The sequence below is a fragment of the Lynx canadensis genome, chromosome D4 (genome assembly GCF_007474595.2).
Source record: "Lynx canadensis isolate LIC74 chromosome D4, mLynCan4.pri.v2, whole genome shotgun sequence".
Taxonomy (NCBI): Eukaryota; Metazoa; Chordata; class Mammalia; order Carnivora; family Felidae; genus Lynx; species Lynx canadensis.
Genome location: NC_044315.2, coordinates 92,778,910 through 92,793,897, shown reverse-complemented (window position 1 = coordinate 92,793,897; position 14,988 = coordinate 92,778,910). Strand labels below are relative to the sequence as shown.

Here is a 14,988-nt window from a genome sequence, read left to right as displayed (position 1 = left end):
GGAACAAATGCTTTCCTACACGCTGTTCCACAGCCTTCTGTACAGAGAGCAGGCCTCTGTGGGCATGCGGTCATCGTCTAAACTTTTGTCACACGTTCCTCCGCAAGAGTACTCTGTTTTCGTGTAAAATGACAGTTGCTAATTTTGAAAATGGGGTCTTCGCTCGGCGAGAAGTATTTTCTAAACAAATAAGCCTATCTCTTAAAACGCCCCCTGCTCCACTGTGCCCAGTCCCTTCCCTCTTCCTTGCAGCCCGGCAGTGCCCCCTGAGCTCCCGAACCCCCTTCCGGCTCCTGCAGTGCGCCTCGACAGACCGGCTGGCTAACTGCATGCTGGGGGGCGGGGGCAGCTGTGTCCCCCACCCCCCCCACTCTGCCCTCCTCACGAGTCATAAGGCCTCTGCTGTGGTGCCCCGGGTGAACCTCCTCCCCTGTTGCCTCGGAACAGGGCCCCTCCAGGACGTCCCAGGACTCCGAGGTCCCTCCGGCGTGGGAGCGTGCTGGCCCCGGAGCCCTGCAGCCACCTCTCACGTCCACGCCCGAAGGGAAGAGGCCTGCACAGGCGGCCGGGAAAGAGGTCAAGGAGCCTAAGAAGGTAGCACACGGCGCACCTCCGGCGGGGCGGGGGCTCCCACAGGCCCTTCCTCACGCCCCGGCGCTGGGGGCCGGGCCCCAGGCCACCGTTCTTTGGTCACTTGGGCCGCACGGTTTGGGAAGTGTCCTAGGGGCGTGTGAAACGTGAAGCTTCGTGAACGTTCGTGCATCTGTGTCCCCAAACGGGCACGGCCCGAGTGCGGTTGGAGCAGCGCAGCCCTCCCAGAGGCCCCCTGTGTTCACGGCCTGTCACAGCCCAGCCCCCAAGGGTGGCCTCTTCTGACTTCTGTCACCATTGGCTGGTGTCTCCTGTTCTGGGACTTCTTACAAAGGAGACTGATGTTTAAACACCCTTGTGTGGGAACATCGAGGGAGGGTCCGCAGATGCTACAATTGTATTTATCTTTCGTCCTGGGTAATGAACACAGACAGGCTGGTTATGGAAAAGCCACACGAGCGGTTCTGGTCTGTCTGCCGTTGGCGAAAGTGCTCATTTCTCTTGGGGGTCCAGCCTGGGAAGGGGCCGCCGGGCAGCTTGGCCCGGGTGACCCTTCCCGCAGCACAGCCAGGGAGGTGGCGCTCCTTCCGCGCGCCGGGCCGTCCCGCCCACCGAAGCCTCTGCCGGGCTCCGTGCTGCCCCCTGGTGCTTTCAGTTCGCGTCCCTGGGGGGCAAGGGTGCTGAGCACCTTCTTCACACGCCCGTTACTACCTCCGTCGTCGGCTTCGTGGTGCTGGCCTGTGTCTTCTCCTGCTTTTAATCGGGTCCTTTTCCACCGTGGCCACCAGTCCCCTGTTAGATGCACGTGCCCCACATCCTCTTCTACACTGTGGGTCGGGTCCTTACGCTTCGTGTTAGTTAGCTCATGAGGAACGTGTTCTTTTCTCTTTTTTAAAGTAATCACACCCACCGTGGGGCTCGAACTCACAGCTCTGAGACCAAGAGACCGAGAGTCATGCGCTCCACCAACTGACCCAGCCAAGTGCCCTTCCCCGCCTTTTTTTAAGTAGATTATCGCTTCTTAATATGGTTCAGTTTATCGGTTTTTTTAAATGGCTGGTATTTTACTGAAACACAAGTGTGATCCAGAGTGTGCCGGAACCGTGAGCTGGGACGTGATGCTTCAGCGAGGCGGGAGCGTGCAGACCCGTGTCGCCCAGAGCGACGGGTTTGAGAGCACACACAGCCGCTGCGGCTCCTTCCCTGTTTGCTTGTTCTAGAAGAAGCGAAGTACGGTACGCGAGGAGTGAAGTCAGCGTTCCTGACACCTAAATTCTCTCAGGGCGAGACATGGGGGACTGTTTTGAGGGGGTCCAACGAGGACTTTCCCAGCCTTCTTGCCACTGCTCAGTCAGGGAGGGAAGATGCCAGAGGCTGCCATCAGTTGGCATTAGACAGGAAAAGTTCCAAAAGGCAGATTGTTCAGGTTTTTAAATTGTGGTAAGATACACGCAGTGTAAAAGTGACCATTTTAACCCTGTTTTGAGGGCATAGTTTGGGGCCGTCAGGCTCATTCATGCTGTTGTGCCGCCGCCCCCCCCCCCCCATCCGTCCCCAACGTGTCCGTCTTTCCAGACTGCACTCTGTCCCATTGCACACGGCCCCCCCCCCCCCCCCCCCCCCGCCCTTGTCCGCGGATCCGACTCTGTTCGGACCTCCTGTGAGTGGACCCTTCAGGACTGGGCCTTCCGTGTGGGGCTCCCCTCACCCAGCACCACGTCCTCCAGGGTGTTGTGGTTGTTTCTGTATTTAGAGCAGCGAGTCCTGGTTATTTCGTTGGCTGCCCGGGAAGAAAAGGACGGAGGCTTATCTGCCCGACGACAAGAACAAGTCGGTGAGTGCTGTAGGACGTGGGGCCGGCGGGGCCTGTGGCTTCACGTGACGTGGCCGGCAGTGGTTCGCACAGTGCTCCCCGGCTACGGGCACAGCTGGGTGGGCGTCTCCTGAGTGTGCAGCGTCACACGGGGCCGCGCTCCAGGTCTGTTCCGCTGAGTCTCCGGACTTCTCTCTTTATTTTCATGACGGTGGCAGATCGTCTGGGATGAAAAGAAAAACCGATGGGTAGATGTAAATGAGCCAGAGGAGGAGGTGAGTTGGAATTCCTAGCGTCTGCTTGGCGGGAGGAGTGCTCCCTGCCACGTGGCCGTGGGCGCCTGCGAGGCCCCCGTCCGCGCCCGGTGGCCGCGGGTCCACGGGCAGGTCTCTGAAGCGTCTTTCCCTCTGCAGAAGAAGGCTCCGCCCCCACCACCAACCTCCCTCCCCAAGGCTGCACAGGCTGGGCCCCCTGGTCCCGGCGGACCCCCGAGAGCCTCCGTGAACATGTTTTCCAGGAAAGCAGGTAACAGTCGAGGCAGAAATTAGACTCGGAGAACTCGTCTGTGGTACGGGCTCAGGAGAGTTGAGGGGAGGTGGTGGAGTGCGCAGGAGGGACGGCAGCGTCACGGGGTGACCCCGCAGAGAGAGACGCCCGTCTCGGGAGCACGAGGGCCCCCGCTCAGAGGCGGCGCGGCGCTGGCGGCTTCGGGGTGTGTGCGAGACGGGGGGCGTCGCCCCGGGGGAAGCCAGCCCTGCGCCACGTGGGAAGCCGCGACCGGGGGGGGGGGGGGGGGGGGGGGGCCGGGGGAGCGGGGCCCTGCGGCGCGCTGACCTGGATTTGCCGCTCGCCCTGACGCAGCCGGAGCCCGAGCGCGCTACGTGGACGTCTTAAACCCGGGGGGCCCCCAGCGGAGTGAACCGGCTCTCGCCCCGGCGGAGTTTTTTGCTCCTCTGGCCCCGATGCCGATTCCCACCCACTTGTTCGGACCAAACGCAGGTAGGGGGGATGGGACCTCCTGACCTGTGACCTTCTTTCTGAGAGCCCCCGGCCCTCACCTCCCTTTAAGAAAAATGACCCGGCTGACGTGCGGGGAGCCTGCGGTCCATCCGTGTTTGTTCACGGATACCATTCCGGGTCCCCCACAAGTGCACTGCGGGAAACCTTTCCCCTGGAGACTGTTCTAAATGAAACCCCGACGGTGTTGCGGATGGACTGACAGCCTCCCGCACTGTCCCCTTCACAGATGCGGAGGAGGCCCCACCCGCAGAGGGGGCCGGCAGGGAAGGGCGTGCGCCTGCGGGGGGGGCCGTCAATCCAGAGCCTGCCTCAGAGCCCCAGGTGAGCCCCCCGCGTGAGCCCCCAGGCGAGTGGTGCCGCGGGGACGGGCGGCGGGGGCAGGGAGGACTTGGCCCGTGCCGCTGCCTGGGAAGGTCGGCCTGCTGTTTGCATCATTCCCATCATGCACCCAGAGAAGACAGTTTCCACGGAAGTCTCTCCCCTGAGCGCCTCTAGAGATGGAGATCGTAACCATGTGGTGCACGTGGTATGGTGGCCTTGGCTTCCTGAACCCACAGTCATAAAGAGACTGTTTTTTTAAATTTTTACAACTTGCACGTGAAATAGGATGGTTGGAGGTGGACAGAGTGGGTTTCAACCCTGGTTCCCTGTTAATTAGCTACTTAGCATTTATTTTTAAAAGAGAAATTGAAAAAACAGGTTTTTTTTCTAATGTTTGTTCAGTTTTGAGAGACAGAGTGTGAGCAGGGGAGGGATAGAGAGAGGGAGACACAGAATCCAAAGAGGCTCCAGGCTCTGAGCTGTCAGCACGGAGCCCGACGCGGGTCTGGAACCCACGAACCGCAAGATCGTGACCTGAGCCGAAGTCGGACGCTTCACCGACTGAGCCACCCGGGCGCCCCAGCTACTTAACGTTTAAAGGATCACGTGACATCTCAAAGCCTCTGTTTCCTGTTCTATGAAACGGAGTAACGAGGGCGCTTGCACACGAGGCCATCAAGGGGCCCACGGCCCGAGTTCCCCAGAGATAGGCTGTCGTGGGACCCGCAGCCGCTCGGAGGGGCGCTTACTCGGAGTGGAGCTGCGTGGGCCGGGGCCAGAGGGGGGTGTCGCGTCGGTCTGCCCCGTGTGAGGGCTTCACGGGAGTGATGGCCACTGCGTTTCTTCTTTCCTGACAGGTGTTAGGTTTGCCAGCGTCGCTCCCCGGCCCTGAGCTCCCACCCGCCCACGAGGACGGTTCCAAGGGAGGAGAGGTAAGCCGCTCCCACGGGACGTACCTGCCCAGACACTGGGCTGGGGACATCGCCCACTTGTACCGTCCAAGCGGCTTCTTCTTTAAATGAGGATGTTGACGAGTAGGAAGAGGCAATCTAGCAGCTCTCTGGAACTTTAAAAGTGTTGTGGTCCCACAGCACAAGCAGCGACCCTTACGTCTGCAGGTTGTGTGGGAGCCGCGTGCAGAGCAGGGTGTGAGCGCACACGCCCCGGGCTCCCCTCACTCGGCACAGCAGCGCCGCGCTCACGCTTCTCTGGCAGCACGAGGGCAGGCCCCCTCGCCCCCAGCTGATGCTTTTCCGTCCAAACGTGTTTTTCGTGTTTCTTGTTTATTTTTGAGGGAGAGAGAGTGCGCAGACGGGGGGCAGAGAGGGAAACACGATCCGAAGCGGGCTCCGGACTCCGAGCCGTCGGCACGGGGCCCGACGCGGGGCTCGAACCCACGAGCTGTGAGATCGCGACCCGAGCCGAAGTCGGACGCTCAGCCGGCCGAGCCGCCCAGGTGCCCCCGTCTTAATAAAAGCTGTACGTTAGGGGCGCCTGGCTGGCTCAGTCGGTTAAGCGGCCGACTCTTGATTTTGGTTCGGGTCACGATCTCACGGTTCGGGAGTCCCGGCCCCGTGTCGGGCCCTGCGCCGACAGAGCCTGCTTGAGATTCTCTCTCCGGCTGCCTCCGCCCCTCCCTGCGCTCTCTCTCTCTCTCTCAAAACCAGCAAATAAACGTAAACGTTTTTTTAGTTAAAAAAACCCAACTGTCCCTCACAGCAGGAGTTTTAAACTAACTCTGGTGTCTCGCCCCCTTGGCCCGCGTCGATTCTCACGGCATCACAAGGCTCCGCGGGTGGAACTGGCCGCGTGGAGCAGGCGCGTGTCGATTTCTCATCTGTCCGTGTTGTGTGTGTTCTTGCTGTTTCGCAGCTTTCACGCTGTAGTTCACTGAGTTCATTATCGCGTGAAGTGAGCCAGCATTTTTATCAGGTACCTGTGGCTGGCAGTTCTCACTGAACACGAGTTGAACTGGGTCGCCTCCGCGGTTCCCTTAAGAGCGCTGTGCCGGCCTGCGTCGTGCCCCCGTCACTAACGCAGCCCGCCGCGCGCCACAGGATGCAGTGTTCCTTCCTTCCAGTGTCCTCGGGGGCGGTCTCGGGCCATCCGCCTACACTGGCGACCGAGTCGACCCCAAAACGTTCCTAGGGGACGGATGACTTTTGTGATCTCGTTCTTTCCGGATCGGTTTTTCCAAACGGCCGGCCGCAGGTGTAGCCTCACCGCGTGTGAGGGTGTTTCGGAAGCCCGCCTGGGTCCGGAGAATTTTTGGTTTCTGGTCAAGCGCGGGACGTTTCTGGGCGGCCGGGCAGAGTGAGGCAGCGAGGCTGTCCTCGGCCGGGCGGGCTGGGACACGGGAATACTTAATCTTGTGTGTGGATCGCACGACGGAGCTTTCCGGTTGCCTCGACGAAGGCTTCGTGTGACTTTATTTGCTTATTAAAACACTGGATTCTGTAGCTGGACACTGGAGGTCTGAAGTGGTCAGAAACATCTACTAACTGCTTCAAGGTGCCACTCCCGGGGGCCCCCGGGGCCGGGCGCTCCCCGCTGCCGCATGTTCTGCCTCGGAAGCATCTCGCGCTGCATGCCGCTCTAATTTTTACGTGCGTTCTGTGAGCCACTCGGTAACGCAGTCCAGTGTCACGACAAGCGTCTTCGACTTGCTTCTGTGGCTTTCTTAGAAGTACTGTGAGCGGTCGCCCAGCAGTGGCGTCTGTCCACAAGGGAGCGCACACCGCTGTGTGACGTTGCCGCGTTGAGATGAACTCTCTGTGCTTCTCAGGCTCCCAGTGACCACCCCGCAGCAGGGGGCGCCTCCGGGGCAGCCGTGCCCTTCTACAGCCCTGCTCACTTTGCACAGGTAAGTGCCCTGCTGTCTCCTGGGGCACAGGGATCCCCAGCCCGGCGCCCCGCTGTGTCCGCCGACCCTTCTCTCGTCCCTGCCGCTGCTCCTGGCGTGAACGCCCCACCGTGCTGGGGCCTGCGGTCTCCCGCCGGGTCTCCCGCCGCCACACCTCACCGTGGGTCTCACTCCCTCCGCCAGGCCGGCCTTGGCCACCCTTCACCTGGCAGCCCACGGCCCGCGGTTGGGGAATGCTCTTGAATGTTTCTTTCTATTTCTGTCTCTCTGCCTTCTCGCTCCTCCTTTTCCAGTCTCTTGCCCGTAGGGTGCAGCCCGGCTGCCAGCTGGGGGGGAGCTGAGCAGGGAGGGGCCGGGGCCGTGTCTCGACGTTCAGAGTATAAAGCCTCCCACGACCCTGGTCGCCCTCACCGCCTGGGGTGGCCGGGCCTGTTCACTGTCAGCCGGGCGCTCGGCCAGCCTGCCACTCTCTGCTTCGACGTGCCCGCAGACGAGGCCGCCTCTCGGCCTCCTGCCCTGACCTCCAGGACTCCCGTGTCCCAGGTTACCACCTGGCCGTGCGTCTGCTTTTCCGTTTCAAGATCTGGTGGCGGTTTTCCTCTCGTTCCCTCCGTCTCGCAGTGTGCGCTTTACAAGAGTTTATCGATGGCTCACTTCAGCGCGAGTAAATGCCTGCGCTCCGTCCGCTGTCTGTCCCTGGGCGCTCCCCGCAACGCTGCAGTCGCGGGCTGGGCCGCCACCCTCCCCGGGTGCTCTGCCGCGGGGGCCAGCCTCCCTTCTCACCACCTGACGAAACTGCGGACCCCTTCAAAGCGGACGTCTAGGCCTGGTCCCCACTTGGCCAGTCGTCGGGGCTTCCGGAGAACACGCAGCCTGCCTGTTCTGTCGGTGGAAATGGTCCCGCAGACCCATCTCCCCGGCGCTGCCGGGGCGCCCCCGGCCTCGGAGGCTGGCCGGTGGAAGTCCGCACTCTTCCTTGTCTTTCCAGGCCTCTGCCGCCTCGGGGGGCTCCAGGATGGGGAGGATCGGCCAGAGGAAGTACCCGGCGTTGAGCTAGAAGGGTCCCCGTCCTGCAGTGGCATCTGGAACCCTCAAATTCTGCTCCACCGCCAACTCGGACGGATCGATGGCCCGCACCTCCCTGCCGTTCCCGCCCGGATGGGGACGCCAGTGACTCCACGCGGTCGTGTTCGGACTCCTTCACGGCCCGTCTCCGCAGCGTTGCCGGGGCTGGGTCCGCGGCCCCTCTGCCGTGCTGGGGGAAGCGAGGGGAGCTTTGGCTCCGTCTCTAGCCGACGGTGACCCGAGGGTAAAACGCTCTTAGTCGTTCGGGAGCGGTGCGCCGAGGGAGGCCGGAGCCATCTTTGCTGCGTGAAAAAACTCAGCCCTTCGGTAACTGGGGTGTCTCGGAAAACCTAACCGTGCTTTACTGCTGCGTCGGGCCCCCCTGGGCCCTGGAGGGCGCCCTGGGGCCTGGCACCGCATCACGGGCTTCAAGGAAACGTGGACTCAGCTGAGTTTTCCAGGGAGGCCCTGGTCGCCCAAGTGCATTTGAGTCTGGCGGCAAAGATGTTCCCAGCTTCGCTTCCTTCTCTGCCCGGGAGGGAGGCTCTGCTCTCCACTCCCCTGGCCGGGCCGTGTTCCACGTGGGACCCGCCCCCCTAACCCACCAGTGCTAAAAACTGGCTGTGACGAATTCCATTCGGGTTTTCTTAGTATGTGAGTAGCCTGGTTAGACTCGTCCCCAGAGAAACTTCTGGACTGCCACGCCCTTTGTAAAATAGTCGATGTACTTCCTCACGACTGGTCCTCAGGGCGCAGAGTTGACACGCGCCCTGACTCTGAGGCTGCTGCCTCCGCTTTTCCCACACCGGGATCTTCAGTGGGTGGGGGGCTGAACCCACAGAGGGAGGCCCCGCCCCCTGGACTCAAAGCTTTAAGGCTTCATCGACTGTTCTTAGAATTATTCACGTTCTTGTTAAGTCTGAAGAGACCGCAGAAAAACATTAAATATTTATAAGAATCATTAGGAAATAATTTCTGTAGGTTCTGCTGGGGACATAGTTGGGTGTCGTGAATCTCAGTGCAGAAAGGGCGTAAATGAGTTAGCACGGGCCTCGGTTTCCCTCGCGGCTCACTGGGTCATGGAGGAAGGGCGCGGAGTGTCACCCAGGGCACGCCCCGATGCGTTGGTTCTGGTCACTTGGAGAGAGGTGGGGCGTGGCACCCGGGGCAGTGGGGGGGCCCTGGGACCCGAGACCTCCCTGGCGCCCTCGGTCTGGCCTGCCCACCCGACCGTTCCCTGCGCGGGCTGCCGGCGACTTTTGATTCAAGAAGCTCCCTCCCAGGCCAGGCGGGAGCTGCTATTTTTACTAAATGCAAATTGGTAAATAAAGTATTTTGCGCTCGCAAAACACTGTCACTTGTTTCCTTTTGTTGGTCGGTTACCTAGGTGGCGGGGGGGGGGGGGTATGGGTGGGGGGCGGAGAGCTCCTCGGTGTTGGGTGGGGGGTGGGCCTGCCGGGAAGCCCCTCCCCCCAGAGCAGCAAGTGAGGCGCGACCCTTGGGCGGGGCGGGGCCGGTGCGGCCCCAGGGGCCGGGGAGCCGCGCGGGTGGAGGGGCCACCGGACTCGGGCGCGCGCGCGCGCTGGGTCCTCCGGCCGCCAGGGGCCGCTGCGGGGACTGCTACGGGGACTGCGCCCGGGACGCCTGTGCTCCCGCTCCCGGGGAGCAGCCGCCGGGCCCGCCGGCCGGGGAGCAGGCGGCGCCGAGAGGTGGGCGCGGGGCGACCTCGGGCAGGGCGACACCCGGGCGGGGGCGCCCTGGGGCGGGGTGGCCCTCGGGCGGGGGGGCGCGGGTCCGGAGCGCGGGGCAGTCCCTGGGCAGGGCCTCCGACGCGAGTCTGGGGCACCGGGGCGACCTCGGGCCGGGTGACCCCCCAGACGGGGGCGCGGGTTCAGGGCGCGGGGTGACCCCCGGGCGGGGCCTGCGACGCGAATCTGGGGCACCGGGGGACCTCGGGCGGGGCGACCCCCAGGCGGGGGCGCGGGGCGCGGCGCGGGGCGACCCCAGGCGGGAAGCGGGGGCGGGGTCAGGCTGCGCGGCTGTCGTTGCCCTGGGGACCCCGCGGCGGCGGCCGCGCCCGCAGACTCAAGTCCTGAGTCAGGGGCCCTTGGCAGCGGCCGGGCCGCAGACCTGCGGAGGGGCCCCTGCCCGGGCGGGGTGTGCCCGCTGAGCGATAGAGTGGGCACCCGGGTGAGCCAGGGCCCAGGGACTCCCATCCGAGGCCGGGCCTGTGAACTGGCCTTGACCTTGGGGCTGCCGTTCTGTGCGGGTCATGTCCCCAGCACCCCACGGAGGACAGCCTCCCCCCCGCCCCCCACCGCAGTATGGTGGCTTCCCGTCCTCGAGGGGCCAGCCTTCACCCACCTCCTAGGAGGAAGCAGCAGTGTAACTGGTGGCTCAGCTGCTGCTGGCCTCTCCCCCTCTGGCCCTGCGGCAGAGCCGGCCTTGGCTGCGGGAGGCTGACGGCACGGTTTTCCTCTAGGCTCCTCCGGGGGACTCCGGGGCTTTGGGGGTCCCCGTCATGCGGCAACTGGCCCTGCCCCTGCCGGACCACCCCAGGCCGCCGCGCGCGCTCTCTCCTCCGTGCCTGCTGGGCGACGTCTGACCACGCATCCCTGACCCTGGGCTCCACCGGCAGCCCCGGCAGGAGCCCTCTCCTGGGTCGGCTGGGTCGCCATCACCCTTGAGAGCTGGCCCCTGGACTAGGCCGTCCAAGTTGGCGTGCCTGGGGCATTCAGAGGCATCTCCCCCGCAGCCCACCGCCCAGGGGCATCTGCAGCCCGAAGGCAGAATGCTGAAGGGACAGCTTCCCCACGCAGGCCAAGACCTCGTGCCCCACCCAGGGTCCCTGCCCAGCAACGGCTGTCAGGGCCCCGAGAAGAGCCCCGTGCCCCCTCTGAGCCTTCCAGCGGGTATCGGCAATGAGGACCCACAAGCCAAGGCAAAACCCTTCACCCCAAAGCCACCGACGAGGCCCAGGCTGGAGCGAGCTCTGTCGCTGGACGAGAAGGCGTGGAGGAGGCGGCGCTTTCGAACCAGCCACGAGGACCTGGCCACGCGCAGTGGGACCAGCCCCTCCAGGGGCTCTTTGCAGGACGAGGCCCCCCAGCCCCCCACCCACACCGGCTCCCCACCCTGCCTGAGCACCTCCTTGCAGGAGATCCCCACGTCCCGCAGGGCCCAGGGCAGTACGGGAGGGGGCCCCTCCTCCTGGGGTCACTGTATCTCCGGAATGATCAGCACCTCCCTGGACCTCCTGCACCGGGACGGGGCCTCGGCGGGGAGCACCACCAGGCTGCCCGCCGCGGACCAGAAGGCGGCCTCCAACCCGCCGTGGACCGCAAACCCCACCGGCAAGTCCCGCCTGCAGAGCAGACTGTTCCGGGCCCACAGCAGCCTGGGCCCCGGCCGGCCCCCGAGCCCCCTGGCCTGTGATGCCAAACCCTCCTTCAGCCTCCTGGCACCCATCCGCGCCAAGGACGTCCGAAGCAGGTAGGGCCTCTGGGGGCAGGGGTGGGGGTCATCCACGGCCTTCGTTGTAGCGCTAGAAAGCGCCACAGGAAGGTATTCTCGCGAAACTGAGGCTAGCCCCCTCACCCCCGCCTCCCGGCTCCTTCCCGGAAGGACACCCCTTCTGGAACTTCCCCTGTGTGTTTTAGCACCACCCAGGGGCACGTGTGCCTATAAAGCAGACGGTTCAGATACACAGATCGCCTTCCGCACTGCGCGCCGTATCCTGTTTTCTTTCTCGTTCTCGTTCTCGTTCTCGTTCTGTCCCGGACGGCCTTCTTTGTGAGCACGTGGGGCCGCCCCGTCGTCTGGGCCGCTGCGGGGTTCCAAGACGTAGCCCTGAGCAGTGCTCTCCCTTAACCGCTCTGCTGAGGAGGAACGTTCCGGGGCGCCAGTCAGTGCTGGCCGGAGCGCAGCCGCGAGCCCCCGTGGCCGTGCTCTGGGCTCACGCTGGCCCGGGGGCCACCGCTCAGGGACCGCACTGACCTCGGACGGAGGGTCCCCAGGGCCCCGCTCACTGGCGGCAGGGAGGGTCCCCCGGGCCTGATCGGCTGCGCTTTGCTTCCAGGATTGCCCCGATTTCTCTGAGGCTCTGGGATCGTTTGCTGAGCGCCCCGCTGTCCGTCAGCTCCCACCTGCCCCTCCCCGCCCCCCCCCCCCACCATGGGGGATGCTAGGTTTCTAGGCTTTATGGGGCTTTAATAATTAATCCCTGTTGACTTTCCTGTAGCTTCAAAAGAACCTAACTAGGCGCTTCCCCCAATGTCCTCTCTGCTCAGGACTCTCCCCTGTGTGCCTCTGGCTCCGTTCACCAGACCGGGGGCGCCTGTCCAAACCCGCGAGTCTGGTCTTCTCCCGTGGGCTCGTCACGGGGCCCACGCTGCGGTGCCCAGGCCGCAACTTGAAAAGGCTTTCCCTGCCCCGTCCTGTGGGCTGGGCCAGGCCTCTGCCCCCTACCAGGGCCCGGCAGGTTGTTCGAGGCACACACGGGGCCATGGCCCCCGCGCCACCCACTCCCCATCGTGGCGCCCAAGGCCCCCGGTGCGGCTCTGGCCCTACTTCCCTCTCCAGACGCCTTCCCTCCCATCAGGACCAGTCCTGCTGCACAAGGGCCGGGGGAAGGGGCGGTTGGGATGGTCACTGCAGTGGCGTCCTGGAGTGGCCGTAAGAAACGGCCACAAGCCCGAAGCCTTAAAGCAACAGAAGTGGAGTTCTGGAGGCCACGCGTCGGAAATGAAGGTGTCACGGGGCCGAGCTCCCTCCGGAGGCTCCCGGGGAGGGTCCTTCCTGGCCTCTTCGAGCTCCTGGTGGCCCGGGAGTCTTTCGGCTTGTGGCCGCGTCCCTCCAGCCTCTGCCTCTGTCCTCACACGGTACTCCTCCGTGTCTGCGTCTCTCCTCCTATGGGGCGCTGGTCTAAATCCGGGATGAGCTCACGTTGCCATCCTTAAACTGATGGCATGTGCAGAGACGGTTGCCACATAAGGTCCCACTCGAAGGTTCTGTGGGTCGGGAGGGAGAGGGGGCTGTGGCGAGCCCAGCTGTACAGGACAGAATCTGTACGGGCTTCTGGCGGGCAGCGAGGCGTCTTAGTGCCTTCGCGGTGTCACCGCCCTGTGTCGGCTGCTTGTGACTTATGCGGACGCGCTTGTGACCTAAAATGACAATCACGTCGCAAAATCGGGTCCTCGATTCAGTGTTTTCGGGCAAGCAGCAAACAGGTTGATGGGGACCCCTCACCCCAGTTCTGCCGCCTAAAGGCCCCGTTTCCGGTGGGTTCTAGAACAGGCGTCGGCACACTTTTTCTGTAAGTGTCTCCATCCTGCAGCCGTGCTCATCTCTGCCGACACAGACCATATGTGCACCAGCAGCCGCAGCTGTGTGGCAGTAACACTTTGCATAGGGACACGGAATTGGAATTCCATGTGGTCTGCCCACGTCGCAAAGTGACAGGGTTTCTTCCTCTTTTGACAACGTGGAGATGGTTCTTAGCTCGTGGGCTGTCCGTAAACAGGCAGAACCTGGCTGAGGTCGGAGCGTGGCCCGTGTTGGACGGGCCGGGCGATGTGGACGGTGTGGGACGCAGGGCACCCGGGCCACAGGAGCAGCCGAGTGCAGCGGCCGACCCCGGACCCGGGAGGGGATCAGAGCACAGGGCCCCTGGCGTGGCGGCCTTCTGGTCACCCTGCAGACGGGGCCGCTCCGGAGGACATCACGCCCTGTGGCAGGGGAGCGGGGGCCCGGCTGCGGGTGTGAGGGAGGTTGTCCACCCAGTGGGGTGAGCCAGCGGGGGCCTCCCTCCGGGCGTGATCGAATTCCCGTCCTCAGGGCCTGGGGAGGAGGACGTGGGAATCGCTCGTGGGAGCTCCTGAGAACCGCGTTCTGGTTTCAGCGGCCAGCGTGGCTTGGGAGCCCTGCTCTTGACTTGATGCCCTTCAGAGGAATGGGCTCCTGTTTGCAAGACCGAGATGTAAGCTTTTCTCAGCGAGTTGGAGCGAGGGGTCCTCGGGAGCCTGGAAGGTGCTAGTGGTCTGTTACACAGCCGGGCTGGGGTGGTTTCTCAAGGACTCTGCTGAACGGCAGCGTTAAGCCTCGGTGGCGGTGGCGGGGCCCGGGCGGCACGGCCACACGCCTTCCCTGTGCCCGAAGGCGGAGGCGGGCGGGGACAACGTGCCAGGCAGCCTGGAGGGGCGCGTGGGGGGCAGGGGGAGAAGGGCGGAAGCCAGGCTCGGTCTGCCGGAACAGGTGGGGCACCCCAGTGTTCGGAGCGCACCCCCCCTGCAGCCGGGTGCCCCCCGTCCTCCCGCACCACAGCGCCCGGCTGCCGGGCCTTGGCACGTCACCAAAGCCCTCGGCCTCCGTTTGCTCCTGACAGACGGGACCGGGACGGCCCTGCCCGCTGAGACACGAGGAGGGACCGTGGAAGGAACAGCCAGCCGCACCCGAGTGCTGGAAAGAGCACCCTAAAAGAGCCGTCACTCGCACACGGTCATCGGGGTGACAGCTGATGACGAGTGACGTTCCGGTGGACTGATCTTGGGGTCACTGGGGCGCCCGTGGAGCTTATTGGGATGTGTCTGCCGGGAAACGGGGGTGGAATCTAACCAGCCTCCAAATGACCAATACTCAGGAGACAATGGAGCCGCCCCGGCCCTGGGCGCGCAAGGGGGCCAGTGACCGGCTTCTGCAGCGGCTGGATGGCGGGGGGGGGGGGGGGGGGGGGTGACCGGTGACCAGTGTCTGTGGCGGTCAGGACGGCGGGGGGGGGGGGGTGGACCTGGTGACCGAGTGTCTTTCGGCCGCTGGAGTGGCGGGGGGGGGGGGGGGTGACCGGTGACCAGTGTCTGTGGCGGCTGGATGGCGAGGGGGGGGGACCGGTGACCAGTGTCTGTGGCAGCTGGATGGCGAGGGGGGTGACCGGTGACCAGTGTCTGTGGCGGCTGGATGGCGGGGGCGGTGACCGGTGACCAGTATCTTCGGCCACTGGATGGCGGGGGGGGTGACCGGTGACCAGTGTCTGTGGCGGCTGGATGGCGAGGGGGGGTGACCGGTGACCAGTATCTTCGGCCGCTGGATGGCGGGGGGGGTGACCGGTGACCAGTGTCTGTGGCGGCTGGATGGCGAGGGGGGGTGACCGGTGACCAGTGTCTGTGGCGGCTGGATGGCGGGGGGGGGGGTGACCGGTGACCAGTATCTTCGGCCACTGGATGGCGGGGGGGGGTGACCGGTGACCAGTGTCTTCGGCCGCTGGATGGCGAGGGGGACCGGTGACCAGGTCTGTGGCGGCTGGATGGCGGGGGGGGTGACC

General features: G+C 64.4%; 2 protein-coding genes across 2 annotated transcripts in view; both read left to right on the top strand.

Moving 5' to 3' along the window:
- Positions 1-7,683, top strand: part of SEC16A (SEC16 homolog A, endoplasmic reticulum export factor) — a 29,299-nt gene extending 21,616 nt beyond the window's left edge. The window contains 9 exon segments of the mRNA XM_030293226.1: positions 448-594; positions 2,345-2,425; positions 2,623-2,679; positions 2,818-2,929; positions 3,266-3,403; positions 3,651-3,745; positions 4,603-4,677; positions 6,531-6,608; positions 7,597-7,683. Of these exon segments, the coding sequence (XP_030149086.1) occupies positions 448-594; positions 2,345-2,425; positions 2,623-2,679; positions 2,818-2,929; positions 3,266-3,403; positions 3,651-3,745; positions 4,603-4,677; positions 6,531-6,608; positions 7,597-7,665 (852 nt within the window). The 3' untranslated portion in view covers positions 7,666-7,683.
- A 2,595-nt stretch (positions 7,684-10,278) lies between these two features.
- Positions 10,279-13,827, top strand: INPP5E (inositol polyphosphate-5-phosphatase E; the record flags this gene model as incomplete). The annotated part of the gene is made up of 2 exons (XM_032595531.1): positions 10,279-11,165; positions 13,573-13,827. Coding segments are annotated over 2 exons (924 nt in total), but the record flags the coding sequence as incomplete, so codon positions are not given.
- Positions 13,828-14,988: the final 1,161 nt, after the last annotated feature.